Below are 26,019 nucleotides of genomic sequence, written 5' to 3'. Positions count from 1 at the left end.
GCCCAGCCTGTTTTTTTTTTTTTTTTTACCAAGATGAAATTAACCATTTTAAAGCAAGCAATTCAGCGGCATTTGGCACATTCACAATATTGTACAACCATCACCTCTATCTAGTTCCAAAATATTTCATCACCCCAAAAGAAAACCCCATGCTCATTAAGCAGCCACTCTCCATTCCCCCAATATATACTTCTTTGTGTCCGGCCTCTTGTACGGCATGATTTGAGATTCACCCGTGCCGTGCGTGTATCCGTGGCTGACGCCTTTTTAATGCCGAGTAGTATCCGTGGCACAGCAGGTGTGAACATTTGGGGAGACATGTCCGCCGTCAGGTCAGAGTTTCCAGTGCGGGTATTTGTGAGGGCCTGGACTAAGCTGCTGTAACGAGGAGCCGCCAAAACTCTGGGGCCCAAGGAAGATCCAAGCTGATTTCTCCACTTAACTGTTCAGAGACAGGCAGGTGTGCAAGACAGATAGGCAGCTTTGCTCCGGGAGGTTGTGGAGCGAATGTTGCCATGTACTGATGATGGGGGAGTCTGGAGGAAGGGTGTGCAGAAGTTCTAGGAGTTTGGAATTATTTCAAAGTCAAAAGGATTTTTAAGGCAATGGGGAGCCTCGGAAGTGTTTGGAGCTGGGAAGGTAACTGACCAGACTCGTGTTTCAGGGCCCTCCCTGGCACCTGGCACAGTGACTGGCCCGAAGCTCGTGCCTCCCAGCCGCTCACGGAATGAAGGCCGGGCAGAGGGGGTGGTGCGTAGGCGAGAATGTTCCGGACGGAAGTTCATGGGAAAGAAAGAGATGTGCTAAGGACCAAGTCTGATGGGGAGAGAGGGTGGCGGGTGTGCAGGGAAGGTGACGAGGGGCCTATGAGTGGCGAGGAAATGGGGAGAAGGATGTGGGGCTTGAGCACGCGAGGAAAGGGTTAAGCGGAGGTGGGAAGGAGAGTGGGGTGCGACTGTGTGGGCTCACAGCTGAGCATCTGGAATGTGCCACCCAACCCACTGGCCTGCAGGCTGCAGAGCTGTGTTACCCTTCAGCCACTCCAGAGTATCAAAAGGCTCACAGTCGTGGGGGTGCATGGGAGGCCGAGGAGAAGACAGGGAAAGGGGTGTCTCTGGTCAGAACTCCCACCAAGCCCCAACTTGCCTGGCAGGATGGATGGCAAGCGGCGGCCAGGCCCAGGGCCTGGGGTGCCCCCAAAGCGGGCCCGCGGGGACCTCTGGGACGAGGACGAGCCAATGCAGCCATCCCCGTTTGAGGAGGAGCTGGCGCTGATGGAGGAGATGGAGGCGGAGCACAGGCTGCAGGAACAGGAGGAGGAGGAGCTGCGGTCGGCCCTGGAGGGGGCCGCAGATGGTGAGACGTGCAGCGGGAGCCCCTGCTGTGCCTGCCCCGTCACCCTTGGTCTGGCCTCTGGAGGAGAGTCAGCTGCAAGTCTGACCTGTGACCCCTGTCTGGCCCACTTGGAGTCCTGCATAGGGCTGACCTTTGACCCTCATTCTCTCCCGAGTTTCCTGCCTGACAGGGACACCACCTCCACCTGACTCCTTTCATAATTGCACATCCCGGCCCCGGGGGTTATTATTTCCAAGGCAGGACCAGGACTCCACATAGCCCCACTTCCTTCCCTCCCCGCCAGGGCAGTTCTCCCCGTCAGCCGTAGATCCCCGCTGGCTTCGGCCCACCCCACCGCCCCTGGACCCCCAGGCAGAGCCCCTCATCTTCCAGCAGCTGGAGATCGACCATTACGTGGGTGAGTTTAGGGGGTAGAGGCAGGGTGGGGGAAGGGGCCCTGGGCTCCTCTGTGCTCTGCCCGTCTGGTGGTCACAGTCTGCGGGAGGAGGTGGACACAGGCAGTCCCACCCCAGCGACCAGGGCTGTGAGAGGAAGGGCAGGGGCCCGGGAAGGCTTCCTGGAGGTGGCGAGCATCTTCCAGCTGATACCTGAAGGTGAGAAGAGCCGACTCCTTGCAGAGGGGAGAGACATATGTTTTTACATCCATCCATCCATCCATTCCCTCATTCATTCGTTCTTCCATGTAGTTAGCAACTTCCAAGTATGTACGTTGAGCCAGGCCCTGTCCCCAGGCAGGCAAGGTCCCTGCCCTTCTAGGCTCACATTCTAGAAGGAAAGAGAATAAACAAGGAAGTGTAGCGCCAGGTGGCGGTGAGGGTTATGGAGGAAGGTAAAGCAGGTGGAGGGTACCGGTCTGTATCGTGGAGGTCAGGGAAGGCCTGGGAGGAGGTAAGTGGAAGCTGTGGGGATGTCTGGGAAAGAGGGGTTCCTGGCGAGGGTCTGAGGAGGGACATGTGTGAGATGTTTAAGGACCAGCAGGGAGGAGACCAGTGTGGCGGGAGTAGGGGCGAGGGGTGAAGATGACGGCAGGGAGGTCACTGGGGTCTTGTGGGCCCAGGCAAGGACCTCGAGGAGCCCTCCAGCTTCCGTCCCCAGCGAGCTGGTGAGTGTTTGGTATTGGAGCGACTCCAGCTTCTGTGCGAGAAGGCTCCCTGCGGAGAATGAGACGACAAGCCACACAGCTGACCAAGCACTGTGTTGCAAGTACGTAAAGACCACTCGGATCTCGACAGTGAGAAAACAACCCAGTTCAAAAATGGACAAAAGACTTGAACAGATGGTTCACCCAAGAGGACAGATCTGATGGCAGATAAGCCCCTGAAATGATGCTCATCAGCCCTTAGGGAAAAGCAAATACAAGCCCCAGAGAGGGACAGCACACCCGATAGGATGGCCGCAGTAAAATAGACCGACAACACCAAGTGCTGGTGGGGACACAGAGCAACTGGAACGCTCGGACGCTGCTGGTGGGAAAACAACGTGGCGCGGCCACTCTGGAAGACAGCTCGGTAGTTTCTTTTTGTTGTTGTTGAGTTGTTTTTTTTTTTTAGACAAGGTCTTACTGTGTCGCCCAGGCTAGCGTTCAGTGGCACTATCATAGCTCACTGCAGCCCTGAACTCCTGGGCTCAGCAATCCTCCTGCCTCAGCTTCCCAAGTAGCTAGGAGTGCAGGCGTGCACCACCACGTCTGGCTAATGTTTCTATTTTTTGTAGAGTTACAGTCTTGCTGTGTTGTCTAGGCTGGTCTCGAACTCCTGACCTCAAGCGATCCTCCTGCCTCAGCCTCCCAAAGTGCTGGGATTACAGGTGTGAGCCACCACGCACAGACTGCTGGTGGTTTCTTAGAGTTTGAAACCTACTTTTACCATAGGACTGGCAATTCCACTCCTAGCAAAACAACAACTTAGTTCAAACAAACCTCGTACGTGGGTGTCAATGGCAGCTCTGTTCATAACCACCGAAAACTGGGAACGACCCAGGTGTCCCGCAGCCGGTGAATGACAAAACAAACTGCGGTTCGTCTGCAGTGTGTGACACTGCTCCACAGTAAAGAGGAACAGACTTTTGACACACACAGCGATGCCGGTGACTCTCAAAGCTGCCACGCTGAGCGAAAGAAGCCAGGCTTGAAAGGTTACGTACTGATCCGAGCCTCGATGATTCTGTTTGTGTGGACAGTCTCGAGAAGACAAAAAACCGTAGTGACAGAGAACAAGATCAGCGGGTGCCAGGGGTTGCGGAGCTGCCTGGGGCGATGGAACTGTTTTGCACCCCAGTTTTGGTGGCGGTCACCTGGACCTCTACGTGCATTAAAGTTCCTGACACTGGGCGTACACGCCAAAAGCCGATTTGACTTATTGCAGGAATTTTTTCTAATGTTGTAGTAAACAGAAGGAGGTCTGCATCTGGCCGCGCTGTGGGAGGTGTCCTGGGAGGACAAGGGTGCCAGTGGGGACCAGGGAGGAGGCTGACAGACACTCAACAGTGCAGCCAGGCCGGGGGCTGTGTTTGGAGCCACAGGGGTCTGGGAGATGAGGCTTCAAGGAACCTGGGGGGGTGGCCCCTGCCTTATCCTGTGACTCCCGACCCAGGCCCAGCACGGCCCCTGCCTGGAGAGCCGCCACCGTCCCCCGGCTCCGTGCCTGTGCTCCGAGCCTTTGGGGTCACTGATGAGGGCGTCTCCGTCTGCTGCCACATCCACGGCTTCGCGCCCTACTTCTACACCCCGGCGCCCCCCGGTGAGTGGCCCCCACCCCGGAGACCCCACCCCTGTGCACCAGAGACCTGCACCTCTGACCGGCCCTCTCACACCAGGCTTTGGACCCGAGCACCTGAGTGACCTGCAGCAAGAGCTGAGTGCGGCCATCAGCCGGGACCAGCGCGGGGGCAAGGAGCTCACGGGGCCGGCAGTGCTGGCCGTGGAGCTGTGCTCTCGAGAAAGTGAGTGACGTCCCGGGGCCCAGCGGGTGGGGCCCCCCTGAGCCGGTCCCAGCCTCCTCTGTCCACAGGCATGTTCGGGTACCACGGGCACGGCCCCTCCCCGTTTCTGCGAATCACCCTGGCGCTGCCCCGCCTCGTGGCCCCCGCCCGCCGCCTGCTGGAGCAGGGCATCCGCGTGCCAGGCCTGGGCACCCCCAGCTTCGCACCCTATGAGACCAACGTCGACTTTGAGATCCGGTACAGCCTCTGCCTCACTTCTCAGCCCTCTGTCCGCACCCCACCGCCCGCCCTCAGGCGGCCTCTGCCCGCTGACCTTCAGCCCCGCCATCCCCCAGGTTCATGGTGGACACGGACATCGTCGGCTGTAACTGGCTGGAGCTCCCGGCTGGGAAATACGTCCTGAGGCCAAAGGAGAAGGTGCGGGCTCCCTGGGTCAGGGCAGGGGGCCGGGGCCCTGCTGCCCCTGACACTGCCGTCCCCGCAGGCTACGCTGTGTCAGCTGGAGGCGGATGTGCTGTGGTCAGATGTGGTCAGTCACCCCCCAGAGGGGCCGTGGCAGCGCATCGCACCCCTGCGCGTGCTCAGCTTCGACATCGAGTGTGCTGGCCGCAAAGGTCTGTCTGCAGGGCCTGGGGCGCCTCCCTGCCACTGGATGTCACTGATGTGCCGTGCTGGGTGGGGTGTGGGGAGAGCAGGCCTGGCAGACGGGACAGCAAGTGCAAAGGCTCTGAGGCAGGAGTGAGGGAGGGGGTAGGGCCTGGTGGTGAGGGCAGAGCAGGAACCAGGGACGGGTCTTGCAGCTTCTGCAGGCAGTGGGGACGGACGGGTATGGACAGGCTGGAAGAGGGAGGCCACGTTGGTGTCGTAGGGAGAGGCAGGAGTCAGGTCCCACATGTCCCCCCGCCCCTCGCTCCCTCTGCAGGCGTCTTTCCTGAGCCCGAGCGCGACCCCGTGATCCAGATCTGCTCTCTGGGCCTGCGCTGGGGTGAGCCAGAGCCCTTCCTGCGCCTGGCGCTCACCCTGCGGCCCTGCGCCCCCATCCTGGGCGCCAAGGTGCAGAGCTACGAGAAGGAGGAGGACCTGCTCCAGGTGGCTCTCGTTCTACCCCCCACCGTTTTCCTCAGCGCCCCCCACTCCGTCCTCCACACCCCGAGCCATCCCAGGCGGGTCCCCTGGATGCGGGACGCCTGTGTCTGGGTTTAGTCGGATCCTGTGCTCTGGGGGCTGAACATTTCCCTCTGGGTTCTGCAGTATTTCAGATGTGCAGGGGGTGGGGGTGGGCTTCCAGACCATTCTGGAGTAGCGGGATCCGAGGCCGAGGGATGAGCAGGTGACCCCGTGTGCTCCCACCGCCAGGCCTGGTCCACCTTCATCCGCATCATGGACCCTGACGTGATCACCGGCTACAACATCCAGAACTTCGACCTTCCGTACCTCATCTCTCGGGCCCAGACCCTCAAGGTGAGGGCAGGGTGGGTGGAGAGGCTCAGCCGGGGGCCTCGGGGCCCCTCCCTGCTCCCTTTCCCTGTGGCTCTGTCCCCTCGGGCTGTCCTTCTTGCTCTGTGTATCTGCAGCCTGTCACCCCCAGCAGCTCCAGGGGCATCCTGGGCCCTGCGCTGTCCTGCTCAAAGTCCACGACATCACTGTGGCGGTTGTCACAGCTGCAGGCTGAAGCTTAGAGGAAGGGGTTCAGTGAGCCGTGGAACTAGCCCTTGGATCCGGGCCTTGCTTTAGCACGGGACAGAATGAGGCCGGGCATGGTGGCCCATGCCGGTAATCCCAGCGCTTTGGGAGGCTGAGGTGGAAGGATCGCTTGAGGCCAGGGGTTCTAGACCAGCCTGGGCAACATAGCAAGACCCTGTCTCGACAAAATATTTAATATTAAAAACATCAGCCGAGTGTGGTGGTGCACGCTTGCTGTCCCAGCTACCCGGGAGACGGAGGAAGGAGGATCACTTGAGCCTGGGAGTTCAAGGCTGCAGCACCGCTGCGCTGCTCCAGCCCGGATGACAGGGCAAAACCCCGTCTCTTAAAAAAAAAAAAAAAGACAGAATAAGGGAAACCATAATGGTAATAATGAAGAGTAAGGAAAAGGTGGGGTTCGCTGAAGAACGTGACGGTCTGGGTGCGTGTGTCGTCTGGTGTGAGCGTGTAACGGTGTGTTAGTTTCCTCGAGCTGCTGTTACAAAGTACCACAGCCCACGCTTGTGGCTTAAAACGACAGAGGTTGGTTGTGTCAGGGCTCTCGAGGCTGGAAAGGCCGAGGCACAGGTGTTGGCAGGGCTGGTTCCTCAGTGACACCAGGGCTGTGAGGGCAGGGCCTGTCCCCGGCCTCTCCTTGGCTGGCAGGTGGCCGTCTGCTCCCTGTCTCTTCGTGTCGTTTTCCCTCTGTACTCGGCCCTGCATCCCAATTTCCCCTTTTTATGAGGACACGGTCGTATCGTGTTAGGGCCCACCCCCCAGTCTCATCTTAACTTGATCCCCGCGAAGACTTATTTCCACATGAGGCCTCATTCTGAGGTGCTCAGACTTCCACATCTCTGCGGAGGACACGATTCAGCCCCGAATGGGGTACGCTGTGTTACTGTTGTAACACATACATATGCTGTATATGTTTGGCCAACTTGGCGGCGAAAAAACAAAACAGACTCTCGTGATTCCCAGCAGCTCCAGGGAGAAGTCCCCCCACCAGCCTGGCATTGACACCCAGGCCACTGGCCCCCTCCCTCCCCTCCCCTTGGCACACCCTGTGCTCTGTTCTGAGCCCAGCTCAGGCCTCTTCCCTGCCTCAGTCTCCCCTCCAGGATGGGCCCGACAGCCTGCAAGGCCCTTCCGCCTGTGTGCTCCCTGCGCCCTCAGCCCAGCTCTCCAGGCCGCCCCCTATCTCTGCTGCCCCCGGCCAGGCCACCCAACGTGCTCACCGCATCCCTGCTGAGCTCAGTGTCATCCCCCAAATCTGCTCCTCCTCCTGTTCCCCACCTAGGTGCAGCCCGCAGCCCCTGGGCACCATGCTTGGCCCCCCAGCCTATCAGGCCCCCCTTGTCCCAGCCCCGGCTGTGGCTTAGTCCTCCCCCAGACTCCCCGGCCTCCAGCCCATGCCCGGTCCCCGAGCATCTTTGATCCAGGGCTGCCCCTGCTCCTGGGTCTCGTACAGAGGTGTTGTGGTTGGCCTCAGTCCCCTCCCCTCCTGTGACCCGGGGGCCCCTGAGTCAGGAGCCAGCTTGTCCCACGCCGCAGCCTCTCCCTGCCCACGTGGCTGTCCCACCCCCCAGGCACAGACATTCCCTTTCTTGGGCCGAGTGGCCAACCTCCGCTCCAACATCCGGGACTCGTCGTTCCAGTCCAAGCAGATGGGGCGGCGGGAGAGCAAGGTGGTCAGCATGGTGGGCCGCGTGCAGATGGACATGCTGCAGGTACGGCCGGGTCGGGCCGCGGGAGGGCCCCCAGCCTCGGGAGGCCACCGCCCAGGCCCCGGCCCAGCCCGGTCTCACCCCCGCAGGTGCTGCTGCGGGAGTACAAGCTCCGCTCCTACACGCTCAACGCCGTGAGCTTCCACTTCCTGGGCGAGCAGAAGGAGGACGTGCAGCACAGCATCATCACCGACCTGCAGGTGCCCGCCTCGACCCCGCGCCTCCACCTGCTGCCTTCCCGACCTCGCATCTGACCTGCACCTTGTCCTGACCCCTGACCTTTACCTTCCCTGACCTCTCACCTCAACTTTGTGCCCCGATCTCTGACTTCTTTCATCTACTTGTGTGACCTGGGACCTCACCTGCCACCCACCTTTTTCTGACCTCTGACTACACTTTTGCCCCCTCCCATGACCTCTGTCACTGTGACCTTTGCTCTGCTCTGCTGCCCTGACCCCTAGTCCACACTGGCCCTTCAGACTGCTCCCCCCTCCCTCTGACCCTGTCGACTGTCCCCACCCAGACCTTCGCCCGCTCCCTGACCATTCAGCATCTGGCCCTGCCTCTCCCCACCTCGCACGCCCCCCGGGCCTCCTTGTCCCGACCCTGGAGCCCCGGGGCCTCCGCCTGACCCATCGGTGCCTGTCCGCAGAACGGCAACGACCAGACCCGCCGCCGCCTGGCCGTGTACTGCCTCAAGGACGCCTACCTGCCGCTGCGGCTGCTCGAGCGGCTCATGGTGCTGGTGAACGCCGTGGAGATGGCGCGGGTCACGGGCGTGCCCCTCAGCTACCTGCTCAGCCGCGGCCAGCAGGTCAAGGTCGTGTCCCAGCTGCTGCGGCAGGTCAGTGGGCCCCATCCACACTGCTGCCTACCAAGTGGTCCTGCCAGGCTTGTCCCCACCCCTGGGCTCCAGTCACTCACCCCGGCCCCCTCCAGGCCACGTGTCCTGGATGCACTTTCGTCCCCCACCTTCTAGTCTGCCTGCGCCCACTCCTCCATTCCCGCCTTCTCCCCGCCCAGGCCATGCACGAGGGGCTGGTGATGCCCGTGGTGAAGTCAGAGGGCGGCGAGGACTACACGGGAGCCACTGTCATTGAGCCCCTCAAAGGGTGAGGCCCCGAGGTAGGGCAGGGGGGAAGGTGGCAGGGGGCGGGGTGGTGTTTGGGGGCTCCCCGCCCTGACTCCTCGAGGCTCCTCCCCTCCCAGATACTACGACGTCCCCATCGCCACCCTGGACTTCTCCTCGCTGTACCCATCCATCATGATGGCCCACAACCTGTGCTACACCACGCTCCTGCGGCCCGGGGCCGCCCAGAAACTGGGGTACGGCACTCGCATCAGCATGTGTCCCCCAAGGCCGACCTGGGCCCTACCTTCCAGGGCTCCCAGGCTGGCGGGGCGACAGGCACAGGCCCAGAAATAGCAGGGAGAGGAGGCGGGTGCCTGAGAGGCCTGAGTGTGCTCATGGCCAAGGCCGGGGCAGCAGGGCAGAGGGGGGGCTGGAGGAGGAGAGGCGGCCGGGCAGTCACCGCCACCGTCTCCCACCCCAGCCTGACCGAGGATCAGTTCATCAAGACGCCCACTGGGGATGAGTTTGTGAAGACGTTGGTGCGGAAGGGGCTGCTGCCCCAGATCCTGGAGAACCTGCTCAGCGCCCGGAAGAGGTGAGCTCTTGACACCCCTCCTGAGGCCTCTCAGAGGTCCCCGGCCCTCTCTGGGTCACCCGGGGCTGCCCGCTCCAGGCGGCTGCCACGTGCCCTTGGCCGGGAGCCCCGTGCCGCGCACAGCTCACCCAGCTCTGTGTGGCTTCCCTTTCTAGAAAAGCACCCTGACCAGTGCCCAGGCCCCTCCCCAAGCCTCCGGTCTTCCCTTGGGGCCTGGGCGCTGCCTGAGTGGCCTTTACCCCGTCCCCTCCCAGGGCCAAGGCCGAGCTGGCCAAGGAGACAGACCCTCTGCGGCGGCAGGTCCTGGACGGGCGGCAGCTGGCGCTGAAGGTGAGCGCCAACTCTGTCTATGGCTTCACCGGCGCCCAGGTGGGCAAGTTACCGTGCCTGGAGATCTCACAGGTGAGCACTCAGGCCCTGGCAGGCGCGCAGGGGCGGGCGGGCCCCCTGTGTAAGAGACCAGGGCGCCGTATGGGGGAACCGCATCCAGAGCTCAGGGCCTGGGCACCCAACTCGCTGGCCTTTCGGAGAGAGGATGCCAACACGGCTCGAGCGGTTGGCTTTATGAGCAAACACCGAGCGTGTGCTGTGGTCAGGCCTTGCTCTGCATCCTGGGGTACAGAGATGACAAGACAGATCAGAGTTTCTGTCCTTGTATGGCTCACAGCCTAGTGTGCACGAGGATAGGGACAGCAATAAACGTGTCTAGGAGGCAAGTGGGGCGCTAAGGGCTCTGCAGACAGATAAAGCAGGGGCTGGGCGGGGCCTGCCGCTCTGGGGCGGCGATGCTCATGCAGAGTCACCCATCACACGGTCCCCTACAGACCCCCACCCAGCACGCTGCGCCCCAGCTCACCTCCTCCTTTGCTCCTGCGAGGGCGAGGGGAGGGAGGCAGATTCCTCTCTCACTGATGGGGGGACAGGGAACGGTCTCCGCTGTGTCTCCGCTCAAGGGGACTGGGGCAGGGCTGGTGGACGCCCGGCAGCACAGCCAAGCTCTGATGCTTGGTCGCTGTGTGTCCTCGATCACGACCACAGTGGGCATGTGGTCGGGGGCTGGCTCCGAGAGGGATCGTAGGCAGAGAAGCCCACTGTCTCGCTCACCATCCACAGCGGCGTCCTGGGCCTGCTTACCCGTGGCAGCGTGGACAGAAAAACAGATTTGCACTGAGACCACAGAGGGTCTGAGTTTCTCTGAGATTCCCCAGGCCGGAATTGGTGCCTCAGCCCCTGGCCTACGAGAGCCTCAAAAGAGTCTTCCTGTCCAGTCTTCTCTCCTGGAGTTTGAGTCCTGGCACATTCCAGACTAGCAGAACAAGTACATCTCTGCTTGGTTACCTCCAGCCATGGGGAGCTCCCTCCCTACCTGGGCACTGTGTCAGTTTTCACGTGGCTCTGGACGGAAGGCTTGGGAGAATTGCCAGTGGGCAGACCTGGTAGGAGGGGCCTGCGCACACACCGACCCTCCTGCGGTTCTGGAGCTTCCAAGACTGCTCTCAGATTCAGTAGCACTAGAAGCACTCACAGTAATGATTTAATACAGCGAAAGGATACAGGTTAAAATCAGCAAAGGGAAGAGGTGTAGAACGCGGGGTCCAGGAAAGACCAGGCGTGTATCTTGCAGTTGTCCTCTCTTCGGTAGAGTCACACACACAGCACTTATTTCTGGAAGATTGATGCATGACGACACACATGGGGCATTGCCAACTAGGGAATCTCACCCTAGCTTTGGTCTTTGTTATCCGTGGTTTTTACTGGGTGTCATGTAGGCATGGATCGCCCATGTGACTGACCTTAGTTACTCAGTCTCCAGTCCCCTCCTCTCAAAGGTCCAACTGATAACATGGCCGAAGGTCCCTACCATAAACCACGTTGTTGGCATAAACTCCCTGGTGTGGCTCAAGGTCTCAGGTAAACAGAGACACTCTTTATCAGGCAGGATATTCCAAGGGCTTAGAGGTCCCCTTCTAAGAGCCAGACAAGGGCCAGGCCTTTCTCTGGGCAAGGTGGATCCCTTACTGCATGCCACCCTTACTCCCCTATTTGGCTTTTCGTGATCCTTGGCTGCCTCCCCAGCCTCCTTGGTGGAAAGGGATGAATGTTCGGACATCAGTCTCCAGCCCCTAAGCAAAAGGCAGGCCTGGAGAAGAAGATAAGAAAGGAAAGAAAAGGAACATAGAACAGGCAGAACAAGTAAAAGGCAGATAGTAGATTTAAGCCCAAATATATTAGTAATTACACTAAATGTAAATAGACTAAACGCTCAGGTTAAACGACAAAGATTTTCTGACTGGATCCACACAAACGAAAACAAAAGAAATACACCCATCTCTTTTCGGTATGTCTGCCCCCCAGCCTCATTTTCCTTAATTGTAAAATAAGACAATTGGAAAGGAATGGTTTCTCAGTGGGGGTGGTACTGCTCTCTACACTGGGGGGCATTTGTCAGTGTGTAGGTAGGGTCATTTCTGATGTCACAAGTATGGGGGTGGCACTGCTGGCATTCAAGGAAGGGACCAGGAATGTCAGTGGTCCTGTACCGCAGAGAGCCGCCCACAACATCACGGTGTCAGGGAAACACTGAGCCAGTGGCCTCTTTAGGCTACACTTGTTTGATGTCAATTCCTCATCTATGCCCAGAGCTCTGGGCCGGAGAACCCACTTCTTCCCAACAGACCACTGAAGAGCAGCAGCCTAGTAGCCTCACTTTGTAGATTTGGAGGCTGAGGCCTGGGTGGGCAGAGTGGTTCATCCGAGCCCATGCTGCAAGGAAGCGGCAGAGGCCGGACCCCTCCAACCTAAGTCCACCGCAGATGACCTCTGGGCTTTCACTCTGCACGACTGTCTACCCCACAGAGTGTCACCGGGTTCGGGCGTCAGATGATTGAGAAGACCAAGCAACTGGTCGAGTCTAAGTACACGGTGGAGAATGGCTACAGCACCAGTGCCAAGGTCAGGGGCTGCTCCGACTCTGCCCTGAGATGGGGTGGACGCAGGTCGGGGGACTGCTGGATGCCCAGGCCCGGCTGTCCCCACGCCTCCTGGTCTCCCCCTGTCCTGCTCTCCTGCTGCATCCGTGGGCTTCCCTCAGCACTGGGCGCCCCGGGGTGGCAGGAGGTACCCTCCCTCACACACACACCCTCCCCAGGTGGTCTATGGTGACACCGACTCTGTCATGTGCCGATTCGGTGTGTCCTCTGTGGCGGAGGCGATGGCCCTGGGGCGAGAGGCCGCAGACTGGGTGTCAGGTCACTTCCCATCGCCCATCCGGCTGGAGTTTGAAAAGGTACTTGGGCCCCCGCCTCCCACGCTCAGGACTCAGTGGAAGCTAATGTGCGTCTTGCCAGTTTGGGGGCTTCTGACCCATGGGGTGCCTGCAGGGCCTGAGTATGTACTGAGCTGGGGATCCTGTGGTGTGTCAAGGTCTCTCCATTTTGGGGTACTCTGAGTATCCATTCTTGGGGTTCACAAGCCCCAATGTCAAGTTATTTTGCTGCCTGGATTCTCCCGAGTTTGGGGCCTTGGGCTTTGTTACACAGGACAGCATCTGTTTTCTGAAAACCCTGTCACGAAGTCCGTGGTTTTGCGGTTTCCCAGCACCTGTCAGATGTGGGGCCTGCGCTGAGCAGCGGGGACCCTGCCGGGGGTGTATCTTGGATTGTGCACCATGGTCCAGTCCTCCCAGCTCCCAGGGTGTGTCAGGCTTGGCCCCAGGAGCCCTCACGCCATACTTATGTTTTTTCTAAGAGACGGGGTCTCGCTGTGTTGCCCAGGCTAGAGCCCAGCGGCTACTCCCAGCCGTGGTCGTAGCTCCCTGCAGCCCCGCACTCCTGAGCCCAAGTGCTCCTCCTGACTCAGGCTCCGAGGAGCTGGGCCTGCAGCCGTGTGCCCCGTGCCGGGTCCTCAAGCTGCATTTTTTTCTCCATGGTTCAAACGTGCATCTCTGGGTGCCCCAGATCTCAGACTTGGAGCCTTCCGGTTTGGGGAAGTCTCTGCCTCGCGGCTCTGCGCTGAGCTTAGTCTTGTCTGCCTTGGAGGGGAAGCCTCATCGCATCACGTCAGGTCGCAGGGGCTGTCTCTGGGCTGATCCCAGTCCCTGTCTCAGACTAGGGGCCCCTGGAGCGCTGAGGGTGCTCAGGGGCCACCTAACGGCAGCACGCCGCGGTCGCAGGGTCCGTCCTGCCAGGTTCGGGGCTTGTCTCCTCAAGCGTCCAAATCGTGCGACTCCGGGCCCATCCCTGTCTGCCCTCGTTTTCTGGAGGGAGTCTCAGGACTGGGGACCAGACACCACGGTCTTGGGGTCTCAGCCACGGGTCACTCCCAGGTCTACTTCCCCTACCTGCTCATCAGCAAGAAGCGCTATGCGGGTCTTCTCTTCTCCTCCCGGCCTGACGCCCACGACCGCATGGACTGCAAGGGCCTGGAGGCCGTGCGCAGGGACAACTGCCCCCTAGTGGCCAACCTCGTCACTGCCTCGCTGCGCCGCCTGCTCATAGACCGGTGCGTGGGACCCTCATCCCAGCCCCTCCTCCCTCAGACCCAGGGGTCCAGGCCCCCAGCCCCTCCTCCTCTAGGGACACAGGTGTCAGGCCAGCACTTCCTCAGTGGGGAGGCAATGGGAGGAGTCACCTCGGACAACCGTGGGTTCAGGCCACGCCTCTGCCGCCTTGCAGCCTGTGGCTGGGCAGGACCCTCCTCAGCCCAGGAACCAGTGGAGGTGCCAGCCTGGCCCTCAGTGGCCATTGGTGACACCAGCCTGTCCGGCCCACCTTGCCCACAGAGACCCGGAGGGCGCCGTGGCCCACGCGCAGGAAGTCATCTCGGACCTGCTGTGCAACCGCATCGACATCTCCCAGCTGGTCATCACCAAGGAGCTGACCCGCGCGGCCGCCGACTACGCCGGCAAGCAGGCCCACGTGGAGCTGGCCGAGAGGTCCGCGGGCGGGCGGGGCGGTGCCGTCCAGAAATAGCCCTTCCTTCCTGCCAGCTGGGCCCACCACTTCCTATGCCGCCCCCCACCAGCCCTCACCCACCCGCCGCTTGGTCTCCACGCAGGATGAGGAAGCGGGACCCCGGGAGTGCGCCCAACCTGGGCGACCGCGTCCCCTACGTGATCATCGGTGCTGCTAAGGGCGTGGCCGCCTACATGAAGTCTGAGGTCAGGCCCACCTGGGCTGCCCGCACCCTCCCAGGCCCCTCTGCTCTCACTTCTGCTTTCCAAGATGGGCGGGCCGCCGGGGAGGGGCGTGTGCCTCCACGGCCCCTCGGGGCCTGAGAACCTCCCCCTGTGCCCTCCCCCGGGAGTGGGTCTCAGCCCCTCTGGAGTTATTCTGACACCCCTTGCTCCCTGCTTTAGAAAGGAGGCCCCGGCCGGGCGTGGTGGCTCACGCCTGTAATCCTAGCACTCTGGGAGGCCGAGGCGGGAGGATCGCTTGAGCTCAGGAATTCAAAACCAGCCTAAGCAAGAGCGAGACCCCGTCTCTACTAAAAATAGAAAAATCAGCCGGGTGTCATGGTGCGTGCCTGTAGTCCCAGCTACTTGGGAAGCTGAGGCAGGAGGATCGCTTGAACCCAGTAGTTTTGGGTTGCAGTGAGCTAGGCTGACGCCACGGCACTCACTCTAGCCCGGGCAACAGAGCGTGACTCTGTCTAAAAACAAAAAGAAAGAGAGAAAGGAGGCCCCAGTCCCTGCGCTGTACACACAGCTGTCCAGCCCTGACTTCCCTGGGTTCACAGTGCTCCCATCCGACCCAGACTCCTGTGTCCCACATCTAGGCCCTGTGACCTCTGACCCCGACTCCTTCCTTGTCCTTGCTTCCCCCTGTGAACTCTGACCCTTTCTTAGTGACCTGAGGGTCCCCAGCATGGGTCACAGAGCCTGTGGCTCAGAGACTCCTCCATGACCTCTGACCCCATCCAGACCCAGGCCCACGTCACAGCCCGCAGGGCAGTGCTCACGCCCAGGCACTGCCCACGTTCTCATCCTCCTGCCACCAGTGGTTCCCAGGGCCCTTGCCCTCGGCCGCCTGGTGGGTGACATGCGTCGTGTGGCCGCAGGACCCCCTGTTCGTGCTGGAGCACAGCCTGCCCATCGACACGCAGTACTACCTGGAGCAGCAGCTCGCCAAGCCGCTGCTGCGCATCTTCGAGCCCATCCTGGGCGAGGGCCGCGCCGAGGCCGTGCTGTTGCGTAAGGGCAGGCCCGGGGGGCGGGGGGCTCCCCTGGCCGGGGAGGGCACCAGCCCACCGCCTGCCCTCCCCTCCTGCAGGGGGTGACCACACGCGCTGCAAGACGGTGCTCACGGGCAAGGTGGGCGGCCTCCTGGCCTTCGCCAAACGCCGCGACTGCTGCATCGGCTGCCGAACTGTGCTCAGCCACCAGGGTGAGCGCCCGCCGGCCACCCGGCCCCCGGCCGCAGCCCCAGCTGTCTCCCCCCGTCGCCCCAGGCCCCACACCCACCCCACAAGCAGGCACTGCACCAAGGGCCCCTGGTGGGGGCTCCCCTCTGCCTGCACCCCCCGCAGGAGGGTCCTCGGCCCCTGCCCCGGGAGTTCCCCAGGGGAGTTTTCCCCACACACGGGCTCCCTTGTTCTCTGGCCTCCGGGGACTTTTGGAAGCCGGGATGGGCCGTGGGCAGGGAAGGGGCAGGGATGCGGTGGCCAGGCCCTGGCTGAGCCCCAGCACCCCGTGCTGACCCGGCCCCGCCCGCCGCCAGGAGCCGTGTGCAAGTTCTGCCAGCCGCGGGAGTCGGAGCTCTATCAGAAGGAGGTGAGAGGCCGGGAGGCTGGGCGCGGGGGTGGGGGCCGGGGAGTCTGCGGCACCTGCTTAGCCGCTGCTGTCCCCAGGTGTCGCACCTGAATGCCCTGGAGGAGCGCTTCTCGCGCCTCTGGACGCAGTGCCAGCGCTGTCAGGGCAGCCTGCATGAGGATGTCATCTGCACCAGGTGTGTGCCCCGCCGGCCCGCCTCGCCCCTCCCAGCTCCCGGCCTGTGGGTCCTGGGCCAAACCTCCCACTCCACGGTCTCTTCCTGCACGCCCTCCCCACCCTTCCCCTCTGGCTGAGAGGCCTCCTGAGCCTCAGTGTCCTCGCCTGCAAAGTGGGCCCATCCCAGCCCCCCAGAAGGTGGGTGCTCCGGGCAGCAGGGCTGGGCTCCCAGTATCTGCTGGGGAATGGCACACCCAGCCGTCCTGGCCCCCTCCCCCAGGGAGGGGCTGGGCTTTCCCCAGGGAACGGGCAGGCGGGGCGGGTTCCCACGCCAGGTGACAGGTGATATACGGCCGTGGCCCGCTCCTCACCGGGTACCCGCTGTTATCGGCCCCGCCTTCGTGCCCACTGAGCAAACAGCCTGCCGCGGGAGGCGGGTGGGCAGCAGGCAGGGGCCAAAGTCCTGGGAACAGCCCCTGCCCCAGGGACGGTGCTCACTGCCCCCGCCCCATCCCCGGGCTGGGCACGGGCCTGGCCTGACCCCGCCGCCCGGCCACAGCCGGGACTGTCCCATCTTCTACATGCGCAAGAAGGTGCGGAAGGACTTGGAGGACCAGGAGCAGCTTCTGCGGCGCTTCGGGCCCCCAGGCCCTGAGACCTGGTGACCTTGGAAGCATCCTTGAGGGCTGGGGCGGGGGTGAGAACGAATAAAGTTCAGGCCTTTTGCTACCTGGTGTTTGGTGGTCTCTTGGGGGGAAAGGCCGCATCCCATAAGCCCGGACCAGACCCCTGAGACCCCCAAGGCCCCTGCTGGGCTTCCTTCCCCTCAGTGCTGAGGTTTCTGCTGCCAGGCCCATGCAGGCCAAGCCTGCCTCAGTTTCCCTTTTGACCCCTCCCATGTAGCCGTGAGCGAATGTCTCCACACACGCTCTCCTCTGCCCCTGCGCAGGGCACCCAGGTGTCTGGCCCCAGCCCACCTTCCCCGGGGGCCACCCCGCCCTCCAGGTGCTGACCCGTTTTCTCCAGGCCCTGGGGCAGCCCCTGGCACGGAGGCTTCCACTCCCCGGCATGACCAAGGGGACCCCCCTGCCACGTCACACACCCACGGATGTTTCCATGTCGGGGTCCTGGTGATCAGCTTCGGGTCTGGTTTCCCCCAGCCCCTGTCCACTTATGAGACCCCCTGGCGATCCCCGTGTTCGTCCCTGTGGCCCGTCCCCACGGCCCCTCACTGCCTCCTGACACCGACCTGTATGTCCCTCAGGGACGGAGTCCTGCTGCCACCCCCAGCCCGCCCACAGCCGAGCCCCTCCTGCTGCAATGTGGCTCCTGGGTCCGGATCCCGCCGTTCCTGCTCCCCCCTTCACTGACCTCCCTGGCCCTTTGCTTTTTGGGGTCTCCCAATCCAGCTCCTCTCCCATCCCCACCCCCTGTGGGGATCCCCAAATCCAGGCAGCCCCTGGCCCGCCCTCCCTGCCACGTGACCACGGGGTTGTGCAATCCAGCCCCTTCCCTGACCCCCTCCCTGAGGGGATTTTCGAGGAGGGCCGAGCTGTGCCCCCCCCAGGGGGCTGGGCCAAGGTATAAATAGGGTGGCGGCCGCAGGCGGCAAGCTCCAGCCCTGCACCACCATGCTCGCCCTGGAGGCTGCACAGTAAGTGGGGTCCCCTCGCCTGCACTCAGGACCCCCAGCCCCCTCCGGCCCCCCACCCACGGGCAGTGGTCTCTGCCCCACCCAGGGCAGGTGGGTGGGAGGGGAGGGGTCCACACTGTCCCCTGCCCCACTGGTTCTCTTCCCTCTCCACCTCAGGCTCTTTCCTCCCATGCCTGTCTTTCCTGGCCCCCAAATATCTCATTTCCCTGGGACACTTGCTTCTGTCCCCTCTGCTGATGGCCTCTGTGGCTCCCACGCTGCCCGTCTCTGCCTCTCCCTGGGTCTCACTGTGTCGTCTGCGCCGTGTCTGAGTCTGACTCCGTGTCTGGCTGCATCTGTGTTTCTGTCTCTGTCTCTGTCTCTGTCTCTCTTTCCAGCTCTCTCTGTCGTCTGTTTCTCCTCCCTCACCCCCCCCCACCTCTCTATCCCCGGGGCTCCAGAGGTGCTCTCTGCCTGGGTGCGGGGCTGTCTCCGCACACCCCTCTCCTCTCGCCCTCGCCTGTTTCCCGTCTCTGCCCAGACGTCTCTCCATCCTTCTCCTCCCACTTAACCCACTTGCCACCCAGGCCGGCTTGGCCCAGGCCCCCTCCCCCCTCCTCTCCGGGGACTTTCTCTCCCTCACTTTCCCTGCCCCCCTCAGCCTGAGTGTATGCAAATCCCGGGGGGGACATTTGCCTGGCCCCCGCCCCCCACTTCCTGTCCCGGTGGGGAGTGGGGTGAATGTGGTGGGGCAGGTCTCACGCAGGGACGCCAAGCCCGACTGCAGAGCCGCAGCGGGCACAGCTGCTGCCACCTCCCGTCAGCCCCCAACCACTTGGAGACTGAGGTGGCTGAAGGCAGCCCCGACATGCCCCTGTGTCTCTCCCCTTCCAGGCTCGACGGGCCCCACTTCAGCTGTCTGGTGAGTCGGGGCCCCTGGGGGCCAGGGAGGGGCGGCCCACCAGTGACCTCCCTCAGAGAGGTCACTTGCCCCCTGCCTCAGTTTCCTCTTCCATCCCTTCCTGTCACTTTGTCTTTCGGAACTCCCCCTTGGTATCTCCCGCCGCCCCCGTCCCATCGCAGCCACGTTTCTACCGTCCCTCCCAGAGAGAGACGTTGCCGCGCAGTCTAACGCTCAGACTCTGAGTCCGCTTCCCGCGACTTCGTGCGTCTTGTCCCCTGCCCGCCCCACGTTCCGCAAATGCACATCCATGTCTCTTCTTTCCCTTCCTCCTTTTTTGCTTCGTATTTTTAAACATTTGACTCTGTAATATTTCAGACACAAGAATACCATGCCCAACACGCTGGCACCCACAACCCGTCTGAGGACTAAAGCCCGACGGCCCGGCCCAAAGAACCCCTCCCCCAAGCCGTCCCATCCTCCAGTTTAGTTTTGTTTTGTTTTTTAACTGAGGTGTAACTTACGGGTCAGTGAAGTGACAAGTCCCAAGTACACTGCAGTGAGTTTTCACATTACACATACACCTGTGTCGCCACAAACCAGATCAAGACATAGAACACTTCCATCATTCCAGAATATTCCCTCATGTCCCTTCCCAGTCAATACCCGATATTTCCACCATCGGTTAGTGTTGCCTGTTTTTGAGCTTTAGATAAAGTGAGTCCTGCAGTGTGTTCCCCGGGTCTGGCTGCCTCCGCTCAGCACGAAGTGTGTCGGGCGTTTGTTCTGTGTCCCGGCTGCGTCGCGCTCCACCACCGGGCGCTGCGGTTTGCACCCCTGCGCCTGCTGATGGGCACACCTGGGCTGTTTCCAGTCGGGGGCTATTCGCCAAGCTTCTCTGATTATTCTTGAACAAGGCTATTTTGTGGACGTACATTTTCCGTTCTCCAGGGTAAAATTCCTAGGAGTGAGATTGCTGGGTCGTAGGGATGGGGTATTGTCCCCAGTTGCTAAAGCAACACATGATTCTTGGGACAAGTGGAGGAAACGCGGAGGTGGGTTTGAGAAGCGTTGAGCCCCCGCCTCTGCACAAACACTCCTCCTGCTCTCGCCCTGTGCCTCCGCCCCCCAGGCAGGCAGGGCCGGGGGGGTCCTCCCAGCCCTTCCCCGGGCGCTGTGTGTGCTGCCTGTACACCAGCGAGGTGCCCGTGGGCCCAGCAGGAGCTGGCTGCCGTGTGTCCGTCTTGCGTCATGTCTGTCTCTACTGTCTGTACCTCTGTACGTCTCCGTGCCTAGTCTCCGAGTCTCTCCCTTTCACTGTCTCTTTCTGTCTCTGTGTTCTCTCCAGCATTGCCCCTTCTCTCCCCTGTCTGTGTCGGAGTCTCCCAAGGGTGGGGGTGGGGGCTCCCCGAAGCCTGGGATGACCCCTCTTCCCTCCCCGACCCCATCAGTACCCAGACGGCGTCTTCTATGACCTGGACACCTGCAAGCACTCCAGCTACCCCGACTCAGACGGGGCTCCTGGTGAGTGACTCTGGCCCCTTCCCCACCCAGGCCTTGGGCCCATTTCACAGATGGAGGAGCTGAGGCCCAGGGGAGGGCGTGACCTAGCACAGCGGGATAAGGGTAGCCCAGGCCTCCAGACCTCCTCCCCTTCCCGCTCCCACCCAGCTGCCCCCCCATGCAAATCCTGGGGTCAGATATTTGCACAACCCACAATGGCCTCTCTGTGCTGGGGGCTTCAAGGAGGAGGAGGCCTCAGTCAGAACACCCAGCTTCTGACTCAGTGCCCTTCCCCCAGATCCCCTGTGGGACTGGACCGGGTCCCCACCTGTCCCAGCTGCCCCCTATGAAGCCTTCGACTCGGCGGCGGCAGCCTTCGGCCACCCGCAGGCCATCCAGCTGTGCTACGGACCCTCGGCCTACAGCTCTACAGGGAGCCTCGGCACGGCCCCCAGCCTGGAGGCCGCAGGGCCCGGCCTCCCAGCGTACCCCACAGAGGACTTCGCCAGCCAGGTGAGTGGCAGGGAGCTAGTTAAAAACAAGCCCTGTCGTCTGATTGAGGTTTACTAGGTGCCAGGCCCTGTGTTAAAACTGTGCCCCTAGTAACCCCTTTAGCCACCTCCGAGGGCCAGTATGGCGATGACTCCCTGCACGAGTGGGCAGAGGCAGAGATGAAGCAAGGGACAGCACAGACCGGGGTTAGCTGTGTCGGGTGGGCTTTCACAGACACGGCTCAGGTGTCCCCTGGCCACGACAGAGTCCCCGCTGTCCACAAAGTCGGGACAGAGCAGGGAGGGCCACAGCGGGGGGCCGAGTGGAGGAGGTGGAAAGAGAAAAGGGGGACCCTGGATGCGCAGGTGACCCTGACCTTCCGCAGACTCTGGGTCCCCCGGCGTACGCCCCGTACCCCAGCCCTGTGCTGTCGGAGGAGGAAGATCTGCTGCTGGACAGCCCGGCCCTGGAGGTTTCGGACAGCGAGTCGGACGAGGCCCTCATGACTGGCCCCGAGGGGAGGGGATCTGAGGCAGGTATGTGGGAGTGGCTGGGGTGGGGACGCCAACTGGAGATGGGGAGGGGGCTAAAGGAACCGTGGCTTCCCAAGCACCTACTGTATGCTCGAGTGCTGAGGGCAGTTCCCAGATCCACACCTGCTGCTAGCTGCGTGACCTTGGGCAAGTGTCTCTACCTCTCTGTGCCTTGGTTTCCTGTCTGTGCAGTGGGAATGGCAGTGATAGTGTCTACCCTGGTGAGGTCATTGGGAGGATAGGACGGGGTCACACGTGTAGATGGGACAGTAGTACTTGGCACAGAGCGAGCACTCAGCAAAGTCAGCGTCTTCACCGTCATTGTCCCCACGGGGGCAACAAAAATAACCACGAGATCAACCCCCAACTAGTCAACCTCTGCTCCGCCCGTGTGCCCAACATCCGTTATGCGCAACCCTGAGAAGTTAGGGTCATGAGTGACTTTCTGTATCTGGGCCTCGATTTCCCCTCTGTAAGCGGGGCATCCTCCTCCTCCTATCTCATGGGTCAGGTCCTTCCTCCCGGAGGACAACTGTATAGCAACTAGCAAAGCACCTGGCACCAAATGCTCCCTAGGGCTTTGTAAAAGTCGCACACCCATCAGCCTCATTTATGGCTGAAGAGACTCTGACGCGGAGAGGTTAAGTCACCTGTTCTAATTTAGATGCAGAGCGCCCCCCAGTGATTAGGAGAGACACAACATGGAAATAAAGATTTCATTACTTACAGGTCTTGAGGGGTACGTGGCATTCCCCGAGGCCACGCACACGCAGGCAGCACAGGCCAGGGAGCACCGGCAGGGGGAGAGAGCGACCCGTGGGCCAATGCCTTATTGGGGTCCAGGGTGTCATCCAAACCGGTTTCCTGCAGGGAGTTTTAATTGGTGGGTTTAGAGCAAATGGGCTCCAGTTCCACGAGGTCACACTGTGCCTGAGAGGTGGCCACTGAGACCCCCCTATCTGGGGCGTGGGGCATGGGGGCCAGCAGGGCCGTCATGAGGCTGCATCGAGCTGTCCCATAGGGAGGGGTCGCCAGAAGGCAACTGTATAAGGCAGGTGTCTGGGATCCACCACATTTAGGGGACTCAACGGTCTTCCATGGGGCGGGGGCGGGGAGCGTGGGTAGAACTGGAAACTGTCAGGGGCGACCGAGTCCTGCTTCTGGTGCGAGAAAGTCCAGCTTATGCTTAAAGTGGCGGCCGAGAAGACATAAAAAGTGATAGAATTCACTACATCACCACCCCGAGTTCACACAGCTGGGAAATGGCAGAAGGTTCTTGTTGCACTCAACGCCCTGCTTTGAAACCCCAAGCCCTGTGGGGTCCTTGCTGCTTGCAGGAGCCCAGGAGTCAGGCGCCTCAGCCTCTCCAGCGACCCCGTCCCGTCTGGGCTGAGCGGCTGGGAGACCGGGAGCGGGAGAAATGGCCAGGCCGACTCAAACCGACCCCAGATCCGTTCGCGGCCGGTCAGCTCCGCTGCCAGTAACATGAGGCCTCGAGGAGCGCGGCCAACCCATGCCGCATTCCTCCACTCACGGGCTCAGCGACCACGCGCCTCGGTGCCGGCCGCAGAGCGGGAGACGGGGCGGGCGCAAATCCCACGGACCGACGCGCGGGAGGGGGTGGAGTTCCGGGGCTCACAGCAGCAGGGAGGGGGTGACTTGCTTGGGGCGGGGCTGGGGGCGGGGTGGGCACAGAGTCAGGGGTATCCAGCAGGCACCCCCCTCGCCCCACTTCTCCGGATGGGGAGACTGAGGCCGGGGTGGAAGGAAGCTGGGAGGGCGTGGGGGCGGCGCCTGGGGACCCCCTTCTAACGCGTCCCCCTACCCCGCCGCAGGGGCCCGCAAGAAGCTGCGCCTGTACCAGTTCCTGCTGGGGCTGCTGACCCGCGGCGACATGCGCGAGTGCGTGTGGTGGGTGGAGCCGGGCGCCGGCGTCTTCCAGTTCTCCTCCAAGCACAAGGAGCTGCTGGCGCGCCGCTGGGGCCAGCAGAAGGGCAACCGCAAGCGCATGACCTACCAGAAGCTGGCGCGCGCGCTGCGCAACTACGCCAAGACGGGCGAGATCCGCAAGGTGAAGCGCAAGCTCACCTACCAGTTCGACAGCGCGCTGCTGCCCGGCGCCCGCCGCGCCTGAGCCCTGCCCGGGCAGCCCCGGCAGCCCCAGACCGCCTGGGGAGCCGCTCGGGGGACCTCACGGCCCAGCCAGGACTCCTCTGGGGTCCCCGTGGCACGTTGGCGTCGCCACACCCTAGGTCACAGGACCTGTGGAGCCCACACTCGAGGTGGGGGAGTGTCGCCATAACCCCTAAGCCCTGCTCAGGGCCCCCGTGGCATCCCTCTGCTACGTACGGGATCCTCGGATGCTCATGTTTTGGGGCTCAGGATCCGTAGACCACTCTGGGGGGTGCTGGAGTGGGGTAGTGCTTCCAGAATCCCAGCTTCTCTGGGGTTCCCCGACTGGGCCTGGGACCTCCCTAAGATCCCTTGTGAACCCTCAAGTCTCATCGAGGGGAGCACACAGATCGTCACACCGGGAGGGGGACCTGCCAGCAACCCTGAGCCCTGTCCAGGGGTACCTCTGGGGTCCCCTTCTCATGTCTGAGTCCCTTTTGTCAGATCCGAGCTCTCCTAGTCCTTTATTATGTCTCAGATCTCTATGCCCATCTATGACTCTTGTCACATCTGTCCCCTCAAATCCCTTCGCCATCTTTGAGACCCCCTGGTTCCCTGGAACCGTACTACTGTCACTTTCTTGTGTCTGGAATTTTCCAATCACATCTAGGGCCCCTCTGGGATCCTTTGTCATTTCTGAAACCACTCTGGTCCAGTCTGGGGTGGGGGGTTCAGTGAACTGGGTCATATCTGGGCCCCCACTGGGATGCCCTTGTCATATCTGGGATTCCCCAATCACATTTGAGGGGCCCCTAGGATCCCCATCTGATATGCCCCTTGAGGGACCCCACAGCAGCCATAGTTCTCATGGGGACCCTACCTGTCCTGGGGGGCCCTCCACATGGCCACATTGAGGATCATTCTGGCCACTCAGCCGATTTCTGGATGATCTTGGCAGCTTCCCATGTCATTTCTAACCAGAGTATCACACTGGTCACCTCCACAGTGTCGGCAAACTAGGTCCCGGGTGGTGTTTTCTTTAGTTCACGGCAGCATTTGGGGGTTTGGGTGGGTGGGTCGGATGCACGTTAACAGCTTACCTTTCAAAGTGGGAGATTTTACATAATCCAGGTTTGTGCCTTCACTTAAAACTTTGGGCGATCTGGTGACAGTGGGTCAGCTTTTCATTCTGGGGAGGCTGGAACAGGACATGGCCCCTTCCTAATGTGGCATTTCTTCTCCAATCTGCCCGGGTCTCTGCCTCCTCTTGCTGTCTTACCCCAGTGGCTTCTGTCAGCCGACTGTTGGGCCCCAACCATTTGTGTCTCACCCCCCGGGTAAGCCCAGCTGGAGCTGAAGCCTGGATGACTGTGGGGCTGTGACGGGGACCCCTGGGGAGTCACAGCTGTGGTCCAAGAGGCCAGAGGTCCAGGTCCTGGAGCCTGGGTGGGCTGGGGGATCTAAGGGGAAATGACTTCCAGGCCTCAGTTTGTCCCTTCAGTGAAAGGGGGAGAGCAGGAGGAGGAGGAAGATCGCAAAAAGTACTTATAACCCTATTGAGCCTTTGACACATCTGAAACCCACCCCACTCCCCACTGATATCTGACATCAAGGAGGAGGAGGAGCATGAAGGACCCAGAGAGGCAAGAAGTCCACGTGGGGACACACAGCGGCTGGCCGCAGAGCCTAGGCTGGGACCTGCCCTCAAGAGAAGGAGTGGGGAGGGGAAGGAGGGAGGCACGTGCAAAACATCCTCCCCAAGGCCTCCTCCTACAAGGAAGGTACTTTTTACAAAAGAAATCATTGTCATCCTAAATGTGGAATAAAAGAAAATAAAGCAAAAGAAATCAGGGTAGACCTCCCGGGACACTTGGTCAGGGATTGCAATCCTGCCCCTCCACTGGGGCTGCTGGCTCTCGGAGACACCGCGACAACAAGGGGGAAGAGGAGACTGGAGTTCTAAGAGGCAGTTACAGCCAGACCTGGCTGAGCTTTGAGTGCCGAAAAAGGGGCTTGCGGTGCAGGCACTGAGGTTCCGTTTAATTTTGATATCTTCTCTCTTCCCGCCAATTAGAGTTCTCCCCTACCTCCTTCATGGTTCCCCTTCCGTCTGGGTCTCTATTCCAGTCACCCCCGCCTCTGGGTTGAGCCCTCGGGTTGGTGGCGAGGGACGCGGGGCTACAGGTGGCAGCGCCACTGCTGACACCGGCCCAGCCAGAACTTTACGGGCTTCTCGGGACCGGCGTGGCAGTCTGCCTGACAACTCGTGACGTCACAGGCAGGCTGCTGCCGGGTTGGCTTAGCTCTCCCTGGAGGCGGGGAAGTTTCCGGCTCATAGGGGGTTTTGGAAAAGGGGTAGGGGGAGATGGGCCGGAAGAAAAGGGGGTGGGGCTTGTCTTCCCTCACTCTGAGTCCCTCACACGGCGTCACTTCCCAGGCGGGTCCCTCGCCTTAGCTCCAAGTCCCTCACACCCTTTCCCTCCCTCTCACACCCACCTCGCCCTCCTCCCCTCAACACCTGCTCTCCTAAGCCCCGCCCTCCCCCAA

The 26,019-nt window shown here is 61.6% G+C and overlaps 2 protein-coding genes across 3 annotated transcripts in view; both read left to right on the top strand.

Moving 5' to 3' along the window:
• The window catches only part of POLD1 (polymerase (DNA directed), delta 1, catalytic subunit), a 22,746-nt gene extending 5,718 nt beyond the window's left edge, over positions 1–17,028 (top strand). The window contains exons 2-27 of one of the 2 annotated variants that reach the window (XM_012643096.1): positions 1,154–1,356; positions 1,640–1,753; positions 3,948–4,094; positions 4,171–4,296; positions 4,365–4,533; positions 4,632–4,713; positions 4,781–4,910; positions 5,219–5,385; positions 5,653–5,757; positions 7,569–7,709; positions 7,796–7,906; positions 8,359–8,550; positions 8,730–8,818; positions 8,916–9,032; positions 9,260–9,373; positions 9,628–9,775; positions 12,230–12,325; positions 12,522–12,659; positions 13,698–13,873; positions 14,154–14,306; positions 14,429–14,531; positions 15,431–15,563; positions 15,643–15,756; positions 16,090–16,142; positions 16,220–16,317; positions 16,858–17,028. In XM_012643096.1, coding sequence (XP_012498550.1) covers positions 1,155–1,356; positions 1,640–1,753; positions 3,948–4,094; positions 4,171–4,296; positions 4,365–4,533; positions 4,632–4,713; positions 4,781–4,910; positions 5,219–5,385; positions 5,653–5,757; positions 7,569–7,709; positions 7,796–7,906; positions 8,359–8,550; positions 8,730–8,818; positions 8,916–9,032; positions 9,260–9,373; positions 9,628–9,775; positions 12,230–12,325; positions 12,522–12,659; positions 13,698–13,873; positions 14,154–14,306; positions 14,429–14,531; positions 15,431–15,563; positions 15,643–15,756; positions 16,090–16,142; positions 16,220–16,317; positions 16,858–16,963 — 3,324 coding nt within the window. In that variant the 5' untranslated portion in view covers position 1,154 and the 3' untranslated portion in view covers positions 16,964–17,028. The remainder of the gene's footprint in view (positions 1–1,153; positions 1,357–1,639; positions 1,754–3,947; positions 4,095–4,170; positions 4,297–4,364; positions 4,534–4,631; positions 4,714–4,780; positions 4,911–5,218; positions 5,386–5,652; positions 5,758–7,568; positions 7,710–7,795; positions 7,907–8,358; positions 8,551–8,729; positions 8,819–8,915; positions 9,033–9,259; positions 9,374–9,627; positions 9,776–12,229; positions 12,326–12,521; positions 12,660–13,697; positions 13,874–14,153; positions 14,307–14,428; positions 14,532–15,430; positions 15,564–15,642; positions 15,757–16,089; positions 16,143–16,219; positions 16,318–16,857) is intronic. The other variant, XR_001137435.1, reaches the window with a different exon arrangement.
• A 901-nt stretch (positions 17,029–17,929) lies between these two features.
• Positions 17,930–23,494, top strand: SPIB (Spi-B transcription factor (Spi-1/PU.1 related)). The gene is made up of 6 exons (XM_012643139.1): positions 17,930–17,952; positions 18,826–18,853; positions 20,284–20,356; positions 20,634–20,848; positions 21,213–21,363; positions 23,196–23,494. Exons 1-6 carry the CDS (start codon positions 17,930–17,932, stop codon positions 23,492–23,494), a joined length of 789 nt encoding a protein of 262 aa, XP_012498593.1.
• Positions 23,495–26,019: the final 2,525 nt, after the last annotated feature.

The sequence above is a fragment of the Propithecus coquereli genome, unplaced genomic scaffold, assembly GCF_000956105.1.
Source record: "Propithecus coquereli isolate 6110/MARCELLA unplaced genomic scaffold, Pcoq_1.0 Scaffold193, whole genome shotgun sequence".
Lineage (NCBI taxonomy): Eukaryota > Metazoa > Chordata > Mammalia > Primates > Indriidae > Propithecus > Propithecus coquereli.
The sequence above is the reverse complement of the archived record's forward strand: the minus strand, read 5'-3'. Positions and strand labels throughout refer to the sequence as shown.

What these genes read in the sequence shown, in the direction of transcription:
- SPIB (XM_012643139.1), top strand. Translation starts at nt 17,930, where the DNA reads ATGCTCGCCCTGGAGGCTGCACA. An exon ending in CTCGCCCTGGAGGCTGCACA is followed by an intron (nt 17,953 to 18,825) that starts GTAAGTGGGGTC and finishes CTCCCCTTCCAG; the next exon opens with GCTCGACGGGCCCCACTTCA. An exon ending in GGCCCCACTTCAGCTGTCTG is followed by an intron (nt 18,854 to 20,283) that starts GTGAGTCGGGGC and finishes CGACCCCATCAG; the next exon opens with TACCCAGACGGCGTCTTCTA.